At 38.6% G+C, this 21,506-nt stretch overlaps 1 protein-coding gene across 5 annotated transcripts in view; it reads right to left on the bottom strand.

The window, feature by feature from the left end:
• Positions 1-4,201: 4,201 nt before the first annotated feature.
• THUMPD2 (THUMP domain containing 2) overlaps positions 4,202-21,506 on the bottom strand; it is a 42,648-nt gene continuing 25,343 nt past the window's right edge. For all 5 annotated transcript variants that reach the window (XM_515428.8, XM_016948402.4, XM_063789946.1 and 2 more), the window contains 2 exons: positions 12,257-12,365; positions 4,202-4,956 (listed from right to left, as the gene is read on the bottom strand). In XM_515428.8, coding sequence (XP_515428.2) covers positions 4,632-4,956; positions 12,257-12,365 — 434 coding nt within the window. In that variant the 3' untranslated portion in view covers positions 4,202-4,631. The remainder of the gene's footprint in view (positions 4,957-12,256; positions 12,366-21,506) is intronic.

The raw sequence follows: 21,506 nt of genomic DNA, 5'->3' as shown, positions 1-21,506 counted from the left end.
CCTCTCAGGCCATCTCTCCTTCCAGGAAAAGTGTATAATGTGGACCACTCCAAGTCCTGCTCCCTGGGAAGAGAACTTTCCCCACTTTCTTTCCTCACTGTCTTTCACCCTGAGTGGGGCTGCAATTAAATTCCAACAGGTGCCAGCAAAACTTGCAGAGTCATCTGTAAGCCATATTTGACTTCTTTTCTCCTTGGTGAACCGCTCACTGGAGATTCCTCATGAGACCATGGCTATGAGGGAGGGGTGAGTGTGGCAGGAAGCACACTGAGAGGAAAGAGCACTGACTGCCCCTGCAGCTCATGAGTGCCTTCAGCCATGTGGAACTCAATGCTGATATATACCGCTCCCATCTGATGAGGATGTGCTGCTGGGTTGGGTCCATGCGACTTTTGGCTTGGTGTGTCATTACTTCAAGATGGGCAGCTTAGGTCACATGGTCACGTAGTGTCCCATAGTCAAGCCCTCAGAAGCAAGCCCCAATAGCAAGTCAAGAGTTATTTCCAAAAGGAGAATAATTAACTTGCATAAGAGAGCTTGGCTTTGCTCCAAAAGCTAAGATGCTGCAGCTGTGCTTCCTCTACTGGGATTTGCTGCAGGCTTCACACATCCTCCAGGTCTGCCCCAGTTGCTCTGAGCACCATCAAATCTCCTGGGTCTCTAAGGGCATTAGGGAGCTGCTTACAGTAGGGCTGGTGCAACTAGAGAGCCATCTCTTAGCCCAGGCCTCAATTAATAGTAAATGAGTCAGAGCAGCAAATCCAAAGCTCATGTAGGCTGCCTTCAGATGCCAGAGAGTTCCATCAACATCTGTGCCTTTCTTAGTGTTGGCACTAACATCTGCAGCTCCTACAAATATATGGTATTGCCTTTGTTTATTTCGGTAAGAAGGGGAACCTAAGGAGTGTGACATCAGCCCTTCCAAAAATCTGTACCCTTACTCCATGGATCAGAAAGCCATTATGGGTATTCTGCAATGGCTGAGGGTAGCTATTCCAGCTATAGACTCAGACACTGGGTAAGTTACCGGATGGTTTTTCACTGAGAAAGTTGAAGTAGTTGAAAGAGAATTTCCACAGTCTACCACCACCACATCCGCCCACCTTCCAGCATCTGCTCCCACTTATAATCTGTTCTCTTACAACACGTATTTCTGTAATGGGCATTAAATCGAATATTGCTAAGTAAGGAGATGACGTCACTCTCATGTGGAAATTGGGTTGGTTCATACATGATTTTTTCTCTTTAGCATATTAATGCTTTGTGTCACCAGATAGGAGCAGCTGAACGTGAAGGATGCCAATGGAATGAGTTGAACGAACAAGGTGCGGAATAAGGCTCTTTATATGACGTCCATCATCACAGGCTTTTTCTGGTTCATCTTGGCCGCAGGTTCTGCCTTGGCCAGGCAGACAGTGCCTGTTGTGTAACTCAGCATCTCCTTACCCTTCTTTATGCCTAGTCTATCAAGGTGACATTGCCCTTTTCTTGGAAAGGTGAAGTCCTTATTTACTTACATATTTATTAGGAATATAATGTCTTAACTGTGCCAATATTTTTACTAAGATTGGTGTTTCTGTTAGTGTTCAGGTTGCAAAATTGGATGTTTGCAATGGTTTGCCCCAACCAGAATTTATGTTTCTTTTTCATAAATTCTGTTATTTTTAGTGCATAAATTTGAGAATGAAAAAATTTTTAGGAGCATATTTATCATACTATAGCTGAAATGTCTGTATGCTGTCTTCCTACCCATAATCGTGAACAAATTATCATGCTCCTGTCTAAAGCTAATTCCTCCAATTGTGGACTGCATTTTATCCCCTTATTCAAGGACATCGCTCTAGCACTTAGCCCTTTTTTCCTATTTCATCATCTTTTTGTCTTTCCTGGAATTCTCTTTAACATAAAAAAAAAGCTGCTACTTCTCCCAACAAATCTTTCTCTTGCTTTCACATTCTTACCAATCTACTACTCCTATTTCTTTGCTCACCTGTTCTGCAAAACTAGTTGTAAGAACTATCTATGCTCACTATCTCCAGCTCTTTTCCTATTTTCTCTTAAGCTCACTGCAGTCTGGTTTTGCTCCCCTTCCATTCCACCAAAAGCCCCATGGTCAAGGTCATGAATGACTCCCTCACTGCTAAAGCCAATGGTCAATTTCCAGTTATCTTACTCGGTCAGTTAGCAGCATTTATAGGGTTAAATACTCCTCCTCTATACCCTTTATTCATGTCTTCCAGGCAACCACACTAGGTTTTCTATTTCACTGGTTGTTCCATCTCAGTTTTCTTTGGAGTTTCCTCTTCTCCTGCCAACCTCTCAGTATGGGAGGAATTCAGGGCTCAGCCCTGGTCTTTTTCTCCTATTCCCAATCCTTTGGTGATCCCATCCAGTTTCATGCCACCTAAATACTGAAAATTCCCATAATGTATCTCCAGAGCAGACCTTTTTCTTAAACTGCAGACTCACATATTCAATTGCCTAATCAACATCTCCACTTTGTTTAATGCATATTTCAAAATTAGCAAGTCTAAAACTGTCTAGCAAGCAAGTCTAAACAAGATCTGCTAGTTTAGACTGTCTAGACTAGTCTAAATTAGACTGTCTAGACTAGCAAGTCCAAAACAGAATTTCTGATATTTCTCACCAAACCTGCACCCTCTGCAGCCTTTCCTCTCTTAGTTGATGAAAACTCAACTGTTCCAAGTTCTTGGCTAAAAGTCTTCAGTCATTCCTGTCTCCTCTCCATTTATCATACCTCACATCTAACACATCAGCAGATCCTTCTGGTTCTACTTTCGAAATACATCCAGAATCCATGTGCCTCCTACCAACACGACTGTTAACACCCTGGGGCTAGCTACCATTTTCTTTTGCCTGAATCATTGCAAAAAACTCCCAGCTGATCTCTTTAGTTTCAACCTTCTCTTCCTACAATCAATTTGCAATATAGCAGCTACAGTATCCTGTAAACATATGTTAGGTGACATCACCTATTCAAAACTCTTTCAGTGGTTTTGAGTAAAAGCTAAAGCCCTTAAAATAGTCTTCAAGGCCCCATCTCATCTAATATACCACCTCTACCTGCCACCCATTACCTTGTTAACCTAATCTCTCATCCTTTATCCGCTGTATCCACTATATGCCAGGAGTATCTCTCTTCTCCTTCAAGTAATCAAAAATGTCTGCAGACATTGCCATATGTCTTCCGAGGACCAAAAATTGCCGCTGGCTGAGACCCCTGCTTTAACCCAAGGAGTAAGGTCTACAGAAATCTTGCTTTTCCTTTGAGTTGTCAAGTTCTACCAAAAGCAGATAGCCCGCCTCATAGTGCTCGTATTCCTCAGGTTTTTGGTGTTTCCCAGAGCATCAGGTAAGCACAGGCATTATGAACTGTTTCACCATCACATGCCATACACTTTCTATAACACTAGCTGTATTCTCACTGCCTTAAACCCAAGTAGGCCAGATAACGAGTAACAAATTCACATTACTGGGGGCCTGTTGCTTGAAACCCCTCAGAGTATCAATCTCCATTATCAGAGTCCCAGCTGTTAACAACACAACCACATTTACTTAGTTTTAGCAAAAATGAAATGTATTCAAGATTAGTAGGTGGCTCTTAGAATTTCCTAGGAAGGCCAGAGAGAGAAGCTTAGCGGTGGCTACGTAGCCAAGAGCAGTGCTGAAACCTCAGGAGAGGAATGTTCTGGTGAAGATCGCTTTGTGTTGCCACTGGGCACAAATGCCATAGCTTGCACATGGGTGCACCTCATACCAGGGGCCCAGGTTTCCACACCCTGGCTGGAAAACAGATTTTATGACTTCTGCTTTGGGGAGCTGATTCACAGGGTGGAAAATTTCCCAAACATAGCAAAGTTGTTCAAATACCACTAAAGCTGCCAATAAGTTGAACAATTTTATCACACTATTGAAAAACATTAAACCAGAGCATATATTCTCCTCAACTTACTGTTTCTTTTTCTCAGATAGTGAACATAAGAAACAAACTGACTTTCTATATAAATAAGGGCGAGGTGACAGTGTATGAATGCTTTTAGAAAAAAAGGAAATTTCATTTTCCATCATGTTTTGAAGGATACTGGCTTAATTCAGTTATTATTCTCACTGTTGGTTTACATAATAAACATATAAAATGTATTGCAAATATAAATTATTTTCATTCCAATGGAGAAGAAAATTACAGGCTCAAAAATCAAGTTTAATATCAGAAGAAGTTACATATAAAGGTTTTTACATTTCCGAAAATCTGATAGTTAAAATATCCCGTCTGGTGTTGATTGTGATACACTTAAGTGAACCCCTGAAAACCTTTATTTTGAAATTGAAGTTTTTGCTCAGAAACTGGGCAGAACTTTTCACATTCTGACAGAAGATAAAACTTAAGTCTAAAAAATATTCGGTAACTTTTTTGTCAAAAACATTAAGTACTTTAGAATATAAAGCAGAAACTCTTACCAAGCATGTGTACCCATCAGCCACACCTCCTGTCTTTGGGGGAATTTGGTTACTTGGAGCTCTGTGGGTGCTATATGAATCCTAGAGATAGCAAACTTCTGCTGTACAGCTAACTTACAAGGGCCTGAACCCGGCTGATGGCAGCAAGCCTGCTACAGTCCAGAAGAGTGCGACTTCTTATATTTACATATGAACGCATCTGTCTTTCCAAGGCTAACTTTGTAGCATTCCACTGGTACCAAGGAGCCAAATGGTGACATTCTGTCTAAGAATTTGTGGTTACTGGCTTCGAATGAAGTTGACGCTGTCTTGAATGCACCGGTTTTTTCTTCAGGATTCAAGCACTTTTTAATTCCAGGTTCATGTGTGTGACTGTCCTTGGAATTGAAAGGGATGCTGCTCTCTTTACAATCTGTAAGGCGCCTGTGGTGATCTTCACTAAGCAACAATACAATGGTTCCGCCAACATGAAGCACTCTGTGACAAAAAAAAAATGGTAATTGCTATCTTTCTCCTTTCTAGACAACAAACAATCCCACTTCATTTAAAATGGTTCATGTTTTTAATTTGAAATTTAATTTTATCCATTTAAATACAAGGATTTTTGATAATTAGGTAGTATCTTCTATAATGTATATTCATTATAGTAATTATGAAATCCCTAGTACAAATCTGCTTTAATTATCTATTTTTACTCTACTTAAAAGGCAAGCCTCAAAGTAATTTGTAGTCACAGTCCAATAAATGATTGTATAAAGGAAAAGGCGAATGACAGAATCCTAAAGACTGCATGTATTAAAAGCAGTAGCCTGACAGCAAAAGAAAGTTAACAGGAAAGAGTTAGGACACGAACAAAGAAATGGCGAAGGAAAAATCAGAAAAAGAAGGGCAGATCTTGAAATGTCAGCTTCTTGAGGAGAATGCATTTACTCAATTATCAAAGTCTATGTAGCACTTATGTGGAAAAAGTGATGAAAACACTTGCCTGTGTCCCGTGACATAGCCCTGTAAGTTGCCAAGAGATCACTGAACATCTCTTTGGGAGAGAGAGGCGAGTAAAGGATGTGAAAATGCTATAATCAAGGCAAGCATGAGGGGCTTGGGAACATGAGGTGGGTCCCAAACCCGAGCACGGGACAGAGGAGAGAATTTCCCAGAGGAAGATACCTGTGCTATGCGTTAAAAGACAAGCAGGAATGAGCCAGGCAAAGCAACGGCAAGCCAAGCGGCTGCAGCAAGGGAGGGTGCTGGAAGCAGAAAAAGCAGCAAAGACGGGAGGAAGTGGAGAGGAGGCAGCTCTGAAAGCAGCTCAGTGGGTGGGTGAGTCACAGCGGGTGGGAGGTGGAGGGAGGAGGGGAGTAAGGAGTTCAGCTTGGAACGTGCTGATGTACCTAAGGAACACGTAAGTGCGGATTCCACCAGAGAGCTGGATACACAGCCTGGAGTAATGGAAAAGACCAGGCCTTGAGGTAAAGATACAGTAAATGGTAGCTAAAGCCATAATGGTGGATGGGATCACCTGGGGTGGCAGTACAGGTTGAGAAGAGAAAATGGGACAGGGAGCAGATATTTCACATTTAAAAAGTGACGGAGGAGAAGACCCATGAAGTAGACATCCTCAGAGAAAATCTGGACAACAGTGATGTCAACGAAGCCAAAGAAGTACAGTTTCAAGAAGGAAACAGTTTCAACAGTGTCAAATGCTATAGGGCCGGCATGGTGGCTCACACCTGTAATCCCAACATTTTGGGAGGCTGAGGTGGGAGGATCGCTTGAGCACAGGAGTTTGAGACCAGCCTGGGCAACGTGGCAAAACATGTCTCTACCAAAAAAATACAAAAATCAGCCAGGTGTGGTGGCGTGTGCCTGTAATCCCAGGTACTTGGGAGGCTGGGATTGGAGGACTGCTTGAGCCCAGGGGGCAGAGGTTGCAGTGAGCTGAGATTGCACCACTGCACTCTAGTCTGGGCAACAGAGAGAGACCCTGTCTTTAAAATAAAATTATTTTTTACACCCATACATGTGTAAAAAATATATATATTTATATATAATATATATAATATATATTTATAATATATATAATTTATATACATATAAATTATATATATATGTAAAATAACAAATGCTATAGGACTAACAGGTGATCAGGACTATGAGAAATCATCAGTGAACCCAGGGACAGCAATCCTAGCTGAAGGCAGGAGCAGATGCTCATCTGCCAGGGTAGAGTGGGGCTGGAAAGTGAGGAAGCAGAGGTGTCAAGTGTAGACTTTTATTTCAAGAAGTTCAGCTGTACAGGAAAAGAAACAGAGTGGCAGCTAAAGGACCAAGAGTTAAGGGTAATCTGCCTCATGCCCAGCAAAAATCTAAGAAGCTTAGGTAGCTTTCCCTAGTCTAATCCATCAGCAAAGCTAGACAATTCTGTCTCTAAATTGTATCATATATTTGTCTACTTCATTCATAGTTTGCCTGGACCACAGCAACAATCTGGTAGACAGGTCTTGTTTCCATTCTTGTCGCCCCTCCCACTCTGTCTTCCGTTTCCATACAGAAGACAAATGTAAATTCTTTGCTAACTCCTCGGTTGCTTGCACTGTACTTCAAATACATTCTAACCCCCTTACTCTGGCATCCAAGGCTCCTACACAATCTGACCCTTACCTACCTTTTTGATGTCACTGCCTGCTTTCTTTGCTTACTGACCTTCCTTCAGCTGCTCAAACTCACCAAGCTGCTTCTCACCTTAGGACATTTGGAATTGCTTTTCACCGTGCGTTTATCACTCATTCTCATCACTCACGCCCCACAGTCAAATATCACTTTCCCAGAGAGGCCTTTCCTGACTACCTAGCTAGGGTAACCACTACTTTTCTCTCACTCTAAAGCAAAACATTTTGTTTTATGTCCATCACAGTACCAGTCATGATCTGACATTATCCAGTTTGTTTACTGATTAACCATCTGTCTTCTCACAATGAATGGTCAGAGACCTTGCCTGTCGTATTCACTGCGGTAATCCCCGGGGCCAAGTACATGGAAGTGCATGGGAGATGCAAAGACTTCCAAACGTGTCTGGGGAAGGGATAAATGAATCTCCTGGAAAGAACCGGCAGATGAGTAGGCAGAAGATAAAAATGAGAAGTGGGCAGAGTGTGATCCTTGAGGAGGAAGGAACTGAGAGGATAAACCCTTGCAGGAAGAGGGAAACCTCTTCTACTGAGCAAGGAAGAAGTGGATGGGAAAATGAGTACTCTTGAAGACAGAAACTGAAATAACTTTTTGGGGCAATAGTTTATCAATAATGTATCAAAAATATGAAATGTATATAACCTTTGACCCAGCAATCTCACTTCTAGGAAATTATCCTAAGAAGATGTAACAGTAGTAGTAGTAGAATAACAGTGATAATAATGGTGATATAGCTAATATTTATTGAGTACTTAATATGTGCCAGGGAGTTGGATATGCTCTGTATTATATATCGTTTAAACTTCAGAATTATCTTTCTAAGTATGCTCTATAGCACTGTCATTTTGCAGATGAAGAAACTGTGATACTGTGACTGTGGTGCTTGGCCATATAGTTAAGTTTGAAAAACCATGCAAGGACGTTCAAAGAATAGTTCTTTTTTAAAATAAAAAATTGGGGATTATCTAAATATTCATCCATAAGCACTGGTTGCATAATGGTACATACGTATAATGTGGCAACCACTGAAAATTATAATGTATATTGTAAAAACTGATGATCAGAAAGGAGATTCATGACATTGTTGAGTAGAAAAAAAGCAATGCTACAGTACATTAAGGACAATCCTATTTATGTAGAGTAGAAAACATGTATCCTTTTGTGCATATGTCCATGACAAGATGCCTAACAGGACAGTCACCATTTATTGTAATTTTGTTCAAATAATGAAGAAAAAGTGAAAATCACCTGAAATCCTGCTACTCTGAGATTAACATTTTCCATAAATATCCTTCTAGGCATCTTTCCATGATCATACACACATAATTTCTTTTCTTTTTTAGAGATGGGGTCACTCCATCACCCAGGCAGCTTGATCATACCTCAAGCTACTGGTGTCACCTAGTTCATATACACATAATTTCTTTTATTTTTAGAGATGGGGTCTCAGTCTGTCACCCAGGTAGCTTGATCGCAGCCCACTGCAGCCTCCAACTCCTGGGCTCAAGCGATCCTCCTACTTTAGCCTTCCAAGTAGTGGGACTGAAGGTGCATGCCACCACACCTGGCTAATTTTTTAATTTTTTATTTATTTAGAGATGAGTTCTTGCTATGTTGTCCAGGCTAGTCTTGAATTCCTGGCCTCAAGTGATCCTTCCACCCCAGCATCTTGAGTTGCTGAGACTACAGGTATGAGCTACTGTGCCCAGAAACACATAATTTCTTGCTATGAAAGCTATTCAGAATTATAAAGCAATGTTTACCAAATTGTATTCCTTTGAACACTAGTGTATCAGTGATGATAAGAAGAAGAATACAATATTACTATTTCTTAAGATAAAACTCTGCGGTCAATAAGTTGGGGAAAGTCTGTATCAAACAGCATAAGAGATCGCTCTTTCGTATGTGAACCTGAAAAACTAGGAGTAGATGGTACAAATAATCCTAAATTATTTGTCCATGGAACACATTAAGTCTTAACCACCTACTATAAATCCTTTGCTCCAGGCAGTCTGGTGTACTCATTGTTCCATGAACACACATCCTGCTGTACTGCTCACTCAAGAAATACTTAATAAACATCTGTACATATAAACATGATGTGGTCTCCTTTTCAATTCTGTCTTCACTTCCAAATTTCACTGAAATCTGGCTTCTTCCTGAAACCATCTCAAGCCTCTTTGGCACACAATGCCTTCTTCCTTCAAGCGGTGCAAGGTGAATTTTTAATTTTGCTCATGTATTTGCACGGTTACATTTGAGGAGAAAACTCAAATGTACTTCTCTGAATTCCTGACAATGCTCTGTACCCATAATCCTTTAATACATTAAAGGAGGAAATAATTGAGCTGAGAATGCATAGCTCATGCCACCAGAGTAATCATTTATCTGACAATCTTTAATTCTGATTACATGTCCTTTCTCAAAGAGTCCAGCTCTGTAGTACATACAGTACTATTTCCACTGCCTGTTATGAACAGGTTTGTTGTATTTTCATGAACACAATTTCCTATCCCTTCCATTTTCTATCTAGGGCCTTAAACTATCAGTAAACCATTGGGATAAAAATTATGTGTACTCCGATATATTTAAATATATCCTCACATACTTCCCAAAAGGATTTTAAGTGGTATACACTAAAAAATCAGGTAAGTGATAACAGATACTGAGTAAGTTCTAGGTGGCCAGCACTGTTGTAAGAGCTTTAAATCCACTGACTCAGAACAATGCCATTAAGTGGGTATTAAAGACAGGCAAGTGGTTAAGCAATATGCCTGTGACTGAAGAACTATTAAGTAATAGAGCCAAGACTGGAACTCAGGTAGTCTGTCTCCAAAGCCTATACTTCACCACTATATTATGCCACACTGCCTGTATAAAACTTCAAACCATAAAAAAAAAAAAAACAAAAGTCAGACATAAAGGTTGGGGACAGGTGGCAAGGAAGCTTGGTCACAGAAGGAAAAGTCCCTTATATCCAAATACATACACTTTAAACTGGTCCCACTGAGGCACTTTAGTTTTGCAGGAAGTCAGGAATATGCATTTTCCTGATTCTTAAGTATTTAAATATCACATTGTGACAATGTGAGGGCTGTCACATCTATTACTGTCTCATTTTCAGTCAATCACCTGGAATAAAAACCAAACCCATCCTATACCAGCCTGACCTAGAGAAAGTCAGGCTGGTATAATTTACTAGGCTGAAAGAACTGTCTACTCATAATACTGCCCTCCACTGACTTGTAGAGGTGCTATAATATGCAGCATTAGATTTTCAGTTAGAGTAAGCCACCATCTCTCTGGAAGCTTCTAGGTTAAATGTAAATCGTTGCTCACACATTAGTATCTCACCATTAACTGGTTAAAGGTATAGATGCAGATTATCTAGTTAGGTTCAAAGACTGCAGTCATTAACTATGGCTGCACTACAGCATCACCTTGGGAGTGTTTAAGAACTACCGATGCTTGAGTCCTCCACCAGATAAATTAAGTTAGCGCCTTCGTGGGGAGGGATGGATAGCAGGGATCAGTATTTTTTAAAAGCTCCTGAAATGATTTTTATATGAAGTCAGGGTTGCCAAATCTGCTCAAGGTGAATGTGATATTGGGCAGCAGGGAGTACAGGTGCTCATGAAATGTCTGAATTATAGGTGCTGTCCAGAAGGAGAGGTCTCAGGTAATATTTCAAGAGTTAGGCAACTGGGTAGCAGGGAAAGTTGCTTAGAAATAAGATAATCCCTAGAGAAGCATGGGACACTCAGCTCCCAAAATGCAGTGAGATGACTTTTAGTTGAGCTTAGACTAAGTGTCAAGATTTAATTTTCCTTATAGAATGTTAGACTTGACCCTGATTTTTCTCCATCTAAAACACATGGCTCATATTTTAAATTGGTGACCCATTATTTACATAGCAGGCTCTTGAAATGTATGTTATCAAATGCCCAGCTAGACAATTTAGTATCAACTGACCTCTTATATTCATGTCCATTCATAACTGTATGCATTCTAGGTTCTCTTCTTTACCAATTTAAACCATCAGAAAAATGCATATCCATGCCTCATTGTTTCAATCTCTCAAAGGAATGCTTCCACTGAATTATATTCCCTTATGTCATTAGAAACCATAAGATGAATACTTTCACATTTTCATTTCACAGCTGCTATAGGTTGGATGTTTGTCCCCCTATACCTCATGTTGAAATTTGATCCCCAGTGTTGGAGATGGGGCCTAATGGGAAGTATTTGGATTATGTGGGTAGATATCTCATGAATAGATTAATGCCCTCCCTGTGAGGGGTGATAATTGAGTTCTCACTCTATTAGTTCCAGGGAAAGCTGGTTGTTAAAAAGAGCCTGGCACCTCCCCCTTCTCCCTCTTGCTTCCTCTCCTGCCATGTGATCTCTGCACACCAGGCTTGCCTTCTGCCATGACTAGAAGCAGCCTGGGGCCCTCATCACAAACTGAGCAGATGCTGGCACTGTGCTTCTTTTACAGACTGCAGAATCATGAGCCAAGTAAACCTCTTTTCTTTACAAATTCTCTAGCCTCCAGTATTCCTTCATAGCAACAGAAAATGGACAAAGACAACAATAAATAATAAGGTGTTGCCCATTCTATGTTATGGAAGGTTCCTTATTTAACAGAATTCTGTTCCGTTGTTCAGTAGCTGAGTGATCATAAGAAAGTTAATCTTTCTGTGCCCCAGATTCTCATCTGTTAAGTGTGGGGGATTAACACAGAGAAGGCAGGTTTTTTTTTTTTTTTTTTTTTTTTGTGAGGGATGGAAGCAAATATGTAAAATTTTGCTTCAGACCACTGACTGAAATATAGGTCACTATTTCATACATTCAAATCTCAGTACATAATAGAAAATTAATTTTTTTCTGAATAAAATTTATAGTGTAAGATGATATGGATAACATTTATTTCAATTATAAACTTCTGACTTAAAACCGTAGAAAATTAAGCTACAAAAACTCTGGGAAATTGCTAAAAAGCAATCAGACCTTAACTGAAGAGCTATGATGTATTTCGGTTAAATGCCCAGTAGCTAAAAAAATTATGAAAATAAATTCAACAACTTACCTTTCCATTTCTTGTAGAATGCTTTTGATGTCTTTTCCTAACTTAAACTTTTTCCCAAATGGAATGTCAGAAATAATAATATCAACACTTTCTGAAGGCAATGGCAATTCTGAAATATAGAAATCAGAGAATCCTATTACAGTAGGGTCAAATATTTACAACTTAAATAATGAGAAAATTGAAGTACACAGGATTATTTTTGCATAACAGATTAACATTTAGGGTTGCTAATATTGTTTTAAAGTAATTACAAGATCCCAAAATGCTTTCACAATCACTAATGATAAATGATAGTTATTGTATTCTGTTCGTTGAAAATTGGTTTTTCAGATACAATAAAATGTAAGTTAAGCAGAATTTTACATTAGCCAGAAAACTCAATTCTCTAAATATATAGCTTGTATAGAAAGCTGCTAGCTCCACTAAGTTGCCTAGAAAAATCTTCCACAAAATTATATTCTACAACTTTCATTTCCCATTTTAAAACTGTACGTTTAGATCTACTTGTTTTTGAGGGAGAGGATCCATAGCTATCATTGTATTTTTAAAAGAGAATTTGGAAGGTTAAGAATATCTATTAAGTTCTAAGACTAGAGAAAAGGATACATAATCAATAATCAACACAATGATTATCACTAAAAATTATTGTCTGATTAATTCTAAATTGCTTTATTATCTTAATGTTTTCTTCTCAGAAGTTACATTATCAGAAGGTAACACAGTACACTCTACCCTAACATCCACATCTTCTAGATGTACTTTCCACTTTTTACTTATTTTACTTCTCATCCATCTCCTAAATTCAGTTAAATACTCATAAGACAGATGTCCCAATTTTCATTTTGAATAGTACCTAATTTTGCAGAAATGTAATGAAATTTAAATAACCTTCGCTAAATATCAAAAGTTTCTGTTGGTAGGAAAGTTAGCAACAAAAAGTGCTTTGTAATCTCGGAAAGTCTAATGACTACTTGCTAGATCTCTCCTAGTTCTAACCCTTATGTGGGGTTAATAGAAGAGTAGATTATTCGGAAAAAAAAGGATAATATTCTTTTAAGCTGAGACAGGAATTCCTTTTTTCCAAGTTATGTTTTAACCTCATGGTTTTAGGGTGTTGATATAGTACACATCCATTTACAAAATGACTAAAGACAATAATAGACAACGAAGGCAACCATAGTTCTCAAATGTTTTATTTATGAGGAAGCATGTAGTAATTTACTTTTGAATTTAATCCCAAGTCTTTCTTTTGCCTTAACTACACACACAGTACTACATATGAGTTAGCTGCCCATTATGTCCAGGTTTAGGAACACTGATTTTTTTCTTCTGGGTCTCCATTTTTATTGGGAACTTTGCTGCTCTATATTATATAATATGCTAAACTGCTTTAAATAATTTTAGAAGTTGAATACATAAACTTCATATAGATGGAAGGGAATAATTTTTAAAAAAAACTCCAGAACTAAGCAGCGTCATCTTCCAATAGAGCATAAAATAATCAAAGCTTTTCTTGATGTGGTTGAGAGCATAAGCTCTGGAGTCAGACAGCTTGCATTTGGCTCTGCTGCTCACTAACTGTGGGACTTTGGGAAATTACTGCTTCAGTTTCTTCATCTGTAAAATGGAATAAGATTATGTACCTCAGAAGTCAATAAAAGAGGTTAATATATGGAAGACATTTAGAACAGGGCCTGGCACAAAGTGAGCATTCAGTAACTGTTAGCTGCTTTGTGGTCATTATTTATAATGTCCCTCTCTGATGTAAATGGGAGATGACAGCCAGGTGGAAACCAGTGTGCCATCCTTCAAAAAAGCTTTGCAGAACACAGTAGTATCCCCTTCTCCCTCATTCTTGGGCATCCAAGGTTGAGGTAGGGCAACTACTTCCAGGTGGGCCTCTCTCCTGCTCTCCTTTCCTCTAGCAGTGGTTCTCAAAGTGTGGTCCCCATAGCAGTAGCATCAGTATCATCTGGAAACTACAACTTAGTGCGTATTAGAATCAACTGAAAGGTCTTTGTAAAACAGATTGTCGTCCCCATCTCCGTAGGTTTAGACGCAGGTACTCCTAGAACCATGAGCACCTGACCGATATGATTCAACATACGGTAAAATCTTTTAAATTATTAGATGCTTTAAATACTGCTTGTGAACAAAAAATTTGCTTGTAACTAATGAGCTAAGATTCTGAAATAGAAACATAGCTCAAAACAAGTAAAAATCATCTCTTTTTTACATCTCTGCAGGATGATTCAAGAACATGAAAAAAAAATTTAGTTTTAAAATACCAGTTGTTTTGAAGAAAAAAACTGCCCTATTTTTCCTACTTCCAGGAGAAAAATGGGTAAACATTTCCTAAAACTCAGGACTATGGCCCCAAGATACTTTCTTCCAAAGGGATTTATGGGCCTTCAAGATGTCTTTTCATGCATATATTTAAACTAAAGACCAGGTTCATTGAGCACTTTATAAAACTGAACATACCCTTCTTCCTATTTTTGTTCCTTGTTCTTTCTGTTTATTCTATTGTCCAGGTTTATAATATTCATATTCTGTCTCCTAACAGTAATTCCCATAATTGTTTAAACTTAGTTCTACAGTTAAATTAATTTCATCCTTATCACTAATCATTTTGCCTTGATTTTCTCCATTTCTCAGCCGATTAATCTCTTAATGCCTGGATTAAATACTTTTCCCCAAAGGACTTAGTGTGAAATGTTGTCGGAACTTTTTCATATTTCAAAATGTTTGTCCTTAAGATGATGTTTTGGTTAGGCATAATATTTTTGGGTTACACTTTGCTTTGGTAACTTTGTAAACAGCATCTCAGAACCTTGTAAATAACCACTATTCTATTGTCAAATGCTCTATAACATTTTCTTTTTATCGTGGCCAAAATATATTTTGAGGTTTATTGCATTAGATTATGACCTTCTCTTGTTTGGTTGCTGAATTTGTTTTCTTTGATTATTACTATTCTTTTTCTCATTTCAGTAAGTACAAGAGGGCGTAAAGCTTTCAATGAAATTTCGATCTGCCATCTTAATCAAGAAGTCCATAAACATTAGTCTTAAACACGCAAAATGTAGTCTGGCATCTGGATTGGGTCACCATACAGTTTATAGTCCAAATGAACATTTCTGAGAAGAGAATGCTAGAAATAACTATGCTCGTTATTTTATATGAAAATTATATGCTTTGAAATATTTGAAATATTTATTATCCAATAAATTGGTTTATTATGGTGGCCCTGAAAACATATCTGTGCAAAATGAAAATTTTAAGTTTAATAAAAGACTGTTTTTTTGAGAAAAAATAATTTGCCTACAGTGCTAATATCTGAACAAGTTCTAGTAAATGAAATACACTTTCAGTTCTATTTTTTCATATGGAAAGGGTAAATATTTCAGCCCTCCAGTTCACAGTCCCTCCATTGACAGTGCCTTTGACAAATATGTTTACAAAACTCAAATTATCTCTATTATTCTTTTAATTGTTTTACCAAATTTAGATGATACAAAATTAAGGCCTTCACAATTTCATTCCATTCCATTCTAGACTGCAAATTTATCCAATTACAATAAGGAAAGTCATCAGGAGATTCTTTCCATACCATATCCATAGAATATTTATAGAATTTCATAATTAAGTCTTGTGCATTGTTGAGCTTTCAATATTTGTTCATTTCTTCGTGTTTTTAGGGAAAGATGATCAATGTCTTCCTGCTACCAGCTTTAACAACTGTAATTCACCAAAAAATTCAAAAGCTAATGTATTTTGGCACTTCATTTGTTGAATCCTTTGATTATAGATTTCCAGTATATTCTGAATAAAATGCCATCAAAATCAGGCAACTTTTTTTTGGTAAAGTTCATAGCACCACCCTAGGACACTCTGGCTGATTTACAGAGTAATTCTTTGAAGGCTTACACTTTAAAACCCAACTGATGGACAAGCAAAGAAAGTGTACTGTTATGCAGAAGCATTTTTTGGCATTCAGTCATCTTCAACACAAATAGTTTGCAGTTCATCTGTTCTGTGTATATTTTAAAAAGAAGGCTGGGTATGGTGGTTCACGCCTGTAATCCCAGCACTTTGGGAGGCCAAGGCAGGTGGATCATGAGGTCAAGAGATCGAGACCATCCTGGCCAACATGGTGAAACCCCATACAAAAATTAGCTGGGAGTGGTAGCATGCGCCTGTAGTCCCAGCTACTCAGGAGGCTGAAGCGGGAGAATTGCTTGAACCCACGAGGCGGAGGTTGCAGTGAGCCGAAATCGCGCCACTGCACTCCAGCCTGGCAACACAGTGAGTGAGTGTCTCAAAAAAAAAAACAAAAAAAGTGGCCAGGTATGGGGTGGCTCACACCTGTAATCCCAGCACTCTGGGAGGCTGAGCTAGGAGGATCACTTAAGACCAACCTGGGCAACACAGTGAGACCCCATCTCTATTTTTTTAAAAAAGAAAATTAGCCAGGCATGGTGGTGAGTACCTCCTACAGTCCTAGCTACTTGGGAAGCTGAGATGGGAGGACTGCTTGAGCCCAGGAGTTCGTTCAAGGCTGCAGTAAGCTATTATCAGACCACTACACTCTAGCCTGGGTGACAGAGCAAGTCTCTCTCTTAAAAAAAAAAAAAATTCAATTATTTTGACAAGTGTCTGTTTCAATGGACACTACAGCCTGTTTGGAGGTAATTATGAATTATATGGGTATAACATTAAATTTCAAGTGCATTTCTGCTCCATAGGTTTTAATAAGAATATTAATTTTTAGCATGATGTTGTGGCCCACCAAAGTAATGCATAAGCACACAGACTGGCAATGCCGAACTGAATTCACAGTAGCATTCACAAAGAAGTTGCATCTTTGACAGAAAAAAACCCGATGAAATTTCGAAGAATTAGAGTAAAAAAGAAACAAAGCTACTACTGGAATTGACTTAACTGATTATCTTTCTAAATCGTGTGATGATATTGATACAAAACTGGCAACATTTAACTATCTGCCAAGGTCTTCTGCTAATGAAGCCAGCACATTAACAGTACCAGCTTCATTTTGCTTAGGTGCATAACAAAACTCACAATTGAATATGAGCAAAATAAATTTAGAATAGCCATTTGATCTAAAAGGAAAGTCATACTTCACAGAGTGATATTTTAAATGCATTTTCTTCAGTTGCATGTGATAAATTGTTGGCTTTGGGCCTAGCATTCTTAGAATTACTAAGTTTTTATGCTTTTTCCTTCAACTTTTAAGTTCCAGGGTATATGTGCAGGATGTGTGGGTTTGCTACATAATGTGTGTGCCGTGGTGGTTTGCTACAGATCAACCCACCACCTTGGTAATAAGACCAGCATCCATTAGCTATTCTTCCTAATGCTCTCCCTCCCCTCCCACCTCCCCCTGACAGACCCCTGTGTGTGCTGTCCCCCAACCATGTGTTCTCATCGTTTAGTTCCCACTTATAAGTGAAAACATGCAGTGTTTGGTTTTCTGTTCCTGCGTTAGTTTGCTGAGGATAACAGCTTCAAGCACCATCCATGTCCCTGCAAAGGACATTATCTTGTTCCTTTTTATGTTTACACAGTATTTTACGGTATATATGTACTATATTTTCTTTATCCAGTCTATCACTGATGGGCATTTGGGTTGATTCCGTGTCTTTGCTATCATGAATAGTGCTCAAGTGAACATATGTGTGCATGTATCTTTATTCTAGAATGATTTACATTCCTTTGGATATATGCACTGTAATGGAATTGCTGGGTCAAATGGTATTTCTGCCTCCGGATCTTTGAGGAATCACCACACTGTCTTCCCAACAGTTGAACTCATTTACACTCCCACCAATGGTGTAAAGGCATTCCCTTTTATCCACAACCTCACCACCATCTGTTGTTTCTGGACTTTTTAATAATCGCCATTCTGATTGGCACGAGATGGTTTCCCATTGTGGTTTTGATTCGCATTTCTCTAATGATCAGTGATGTTAAGCTTTTCTTTGTATGTTAGTTGGCCATATGAATGTCTTCTTTTGAGAAGTATCTGCTCATGTCTTTTGCTCACTTTTTAATGGGGTTGTTTTTTTCTTATAAATTTGTTAGGCCAAGGCGGGTGGATTGCCTGAGCTCAGGAGTTTGCGACCAGCCTGGGCAACATGGCGAAACCTTGTCTTTACTAAAAATATAAAAATTAGCTGGGGGTGATGGTGTGTGCCTGTAATCCCAGCTACTTGGGAGGCTGAGGCAGGAGAATTGCTTGAACCTGGGAGGTGGAGGTTGCAGTGAGCCAAGATTGCACCACTGCAGTCCAGCCTGGGCAACATGGCAAGACTGTCTCAAAAAACAACAAAAAAATTTGTTTAAGAACTACTGAGTTTTAAGATAAATGCTAGATCCCTCTATAAACAGACTTGTTTCATTTGGTCAGTGATATCGCCATGGCCTTCACAGTAGGATTGTAAATATCAACAAATATTGACTCAAGTTATATGTTCATCAGCTGTCTTAAGAAATAGAAGCTCAATACTTACTTTTTCATTAAAAATGCATTTTTAAAACCTTATTGCTTCTGAAAGAGTTTGTTACAAAACAGAAGTGTTACCAAACAATAAAAAAGGACTTATACCATATAATAAATGATAAAGCTTTAGCAGCAAGAACATGTGAACTACTCTCTATGTTGAACTTATCCCCTATTTTCTACACATATTTCATATACACCTACCCTATCACTTTCCACATTTCCCTCTGATTTCCCAAATGGGCAGCCTGGCAGCTTCATGAATCTTGCAGAATACGGCGTGGGCCCTAAGACACCTGGCTAGAACACCAAGGCCAAGCCAGCAGAGGCAGGACAGGCAGCAAGGAGAAAACAAACCAGTATGAAAGAAAATGCAAACACCTTATTATGTGGTGCTTATGGGTGTCCTGAAAAAAGCATGCCATCTTACTACAAGAGTGGAAACACTTGAGAACAAAGCACAACTGTTGCCAATAATCTTGTTATAAACCTACACTTAAGTGATGTGTGACCAGCTACAGAATACCTAATTGGAAGGAAAGAAAATATTTCCTTTTAGCTATACTTTTGCCGTTTTAATTAAATCATAAATGTGTTTCTTTTGCTCAAATCTGTTTATGTTATAGTTTCTATCTTATACTGAGAATGTAAATATATCTGCAGATTTAAAAAAGCCTAATGACTAACTGCTATTTCCTAAGAAAACTTGTAACATAATATTCATTTGATTCTAAATTTTCATAATGATTAAAACTTAGGAATAAATACATATGATTTATTCATGTTAAAAGATCTTTTTTTTTTTTGAGACAGAGTCTCGCCATGTCACCTAGGCTGAAGTGCTGTGGCACGATCTAGGGTCACTGCAACCTTCACCTCTTAGGTTCAAGCGACTCTTCTGCCTTCCCCTCCCAAGTAGGTGGGACTACAGCCACTACGCCTGGCTAATTTTTTTTGTTTTTGTATTTTTAGTACAGACAGGGTTTCACCATGTTGGCCAGGCTGGTCTCGAATTCTTGAGCTCAACTGATCTGCCTGCCTCAGCCTTCCAAAGTGCTGGGATTACAGGCATAAAGCCACTGCGCCTGGCTAAGATAATTTCTTTTTATATTAGTTGAGGGTCGTAAAACAAAGTGAATGCTTATTAAAAAGGTAGAAAAAATAAAGTCACTAATGCACACAGAGGCTGAAGATTGTGATTTTGCAGAAATGTAAGTCATAATAGGAATGATTATTACTAACTTCCTAGGTATACCAACATACCAGTGCTTACAGATGTCTTACTAATTCATGCTATGTGTTACACACTGTACTCTGTGTGTTTATGTAATAAATCCTCATCACAGCCTTATGGAGTGGTATTATTATAATCTTCATATTACAATATTACAGATGAGAAAATAAAGAGAGGTCCAGTTTTTCTGCTGAAGGCCATACAGTGAAAAAACGATGGTGGAGCTAGGATTTATACTTGGTGTGACTCTTAAAGTCAGTAATGTTCTTAATTCCTATAGTAAAAAGGCATGAGATCCCTTAAACAAGGGATTCACAGATCTCAACACTCTAAATTGTATTTATAATTAGAGCTCTTAAAAACCAAATTAATGAAGAAAATAAATGCTTTTATCTAGCCTGAATGTTTACCTCTGAAGTAGGTGCAATAAAGGGCTAATTATTAGTTAAAATTGGCCCCTGTATTAGCAAGACATATAGTTCCTCCTAGACTGAAACTTAATACTAAGAGGTTGTGATGATGAAATAACCTAAAACAGATGTTTTATTCTTTCCTCCAGAAAGTTATCCTAAAAACAACTCACAGAAGAATCATTTACAAATGATATAATATGAAAAAGTTTATCTCAGTAGTAATGAAAGGTAAATTTAAGCAAACCTATCAAATGTGTAGAGTTTAAAAAATTGTAATAAAAATTATAATCTCCAGTATCAACAGTGGAGAAGAGTGCACTTATGTCCACTACCAGTTTGGTGTGACCTGTTTTAAGGTTTATTCTCCTCCCTCTGCCTTCCCCTGCTCCTAGAAGTGCATGCCCAACCACTCATGCACTGGATCCCATCCTTTCTCAGGGGCCTGGATATAGCAGACAAGCAATTCTCCTCCTTCCTCCGTCATGCCAAATTCCTCCTTTTCATTTGATCTTTCTCTTTAGTGAGATCAAACATTCTATATACAAAAAAATTCTAACTTCTATGTTCAAAAAAACCCCTGCTTGATCCCCAATATCCTTTCTTTCAGTTACTGTCCCATTTCTATGCTCTCCTCATTAGCCAAACTGCTCAAGAGAATGCTCTAAACCAGTTGTCTTCAAGTTATCTCCTCCCATTCTCTCAAGAGCCCCTCCAGGGAAGCTGCCCTTGACGTCTGCAGTCACCAGGCCTCATTGTACTCCACCAATGAGAAGCAGCTGACACAGCTGATCTATCTTTCTTCCCCGGATTTTTACTCCCTTACATCACCGGCTGTTCCTTTACCAGATGCTCACCTTCCAGAAGTCCAAGCATCTGAGTACTCCAAGGTTCAGTCCCCTTTCCCTTCTCTACTTACACTCATTCCCTAGGAGATCTCATGAAACTAAATGTTCTCTATACTGGTGATTCTCTATACTGGTGATCCCCTAAACTCCAGATTTGTATACTGAGGTACTAACTTGACAACTTCACTTAGAGTCTAATAATCGTGCAAAATTTAACAGGTCCTAAACTCTAACT

The sequence above is a fragment of the Pan troglodytes genome, chromosome 12, assembly GCF_028858775.2.
Source record: "Pan troglodytes isolate AG18354 chromosome 12, NHGRI_mPanTro3-v2.0_pri, whole genome shotgun sequence".
NCBI lineage: Eukaryota > Metazoa > Chordata > Mammalia > Primates > Hominidae > Pan > Pan troglodytes.
This window is presented reverse-complemented; position numbering and strand designations above follow the sequence as displayed.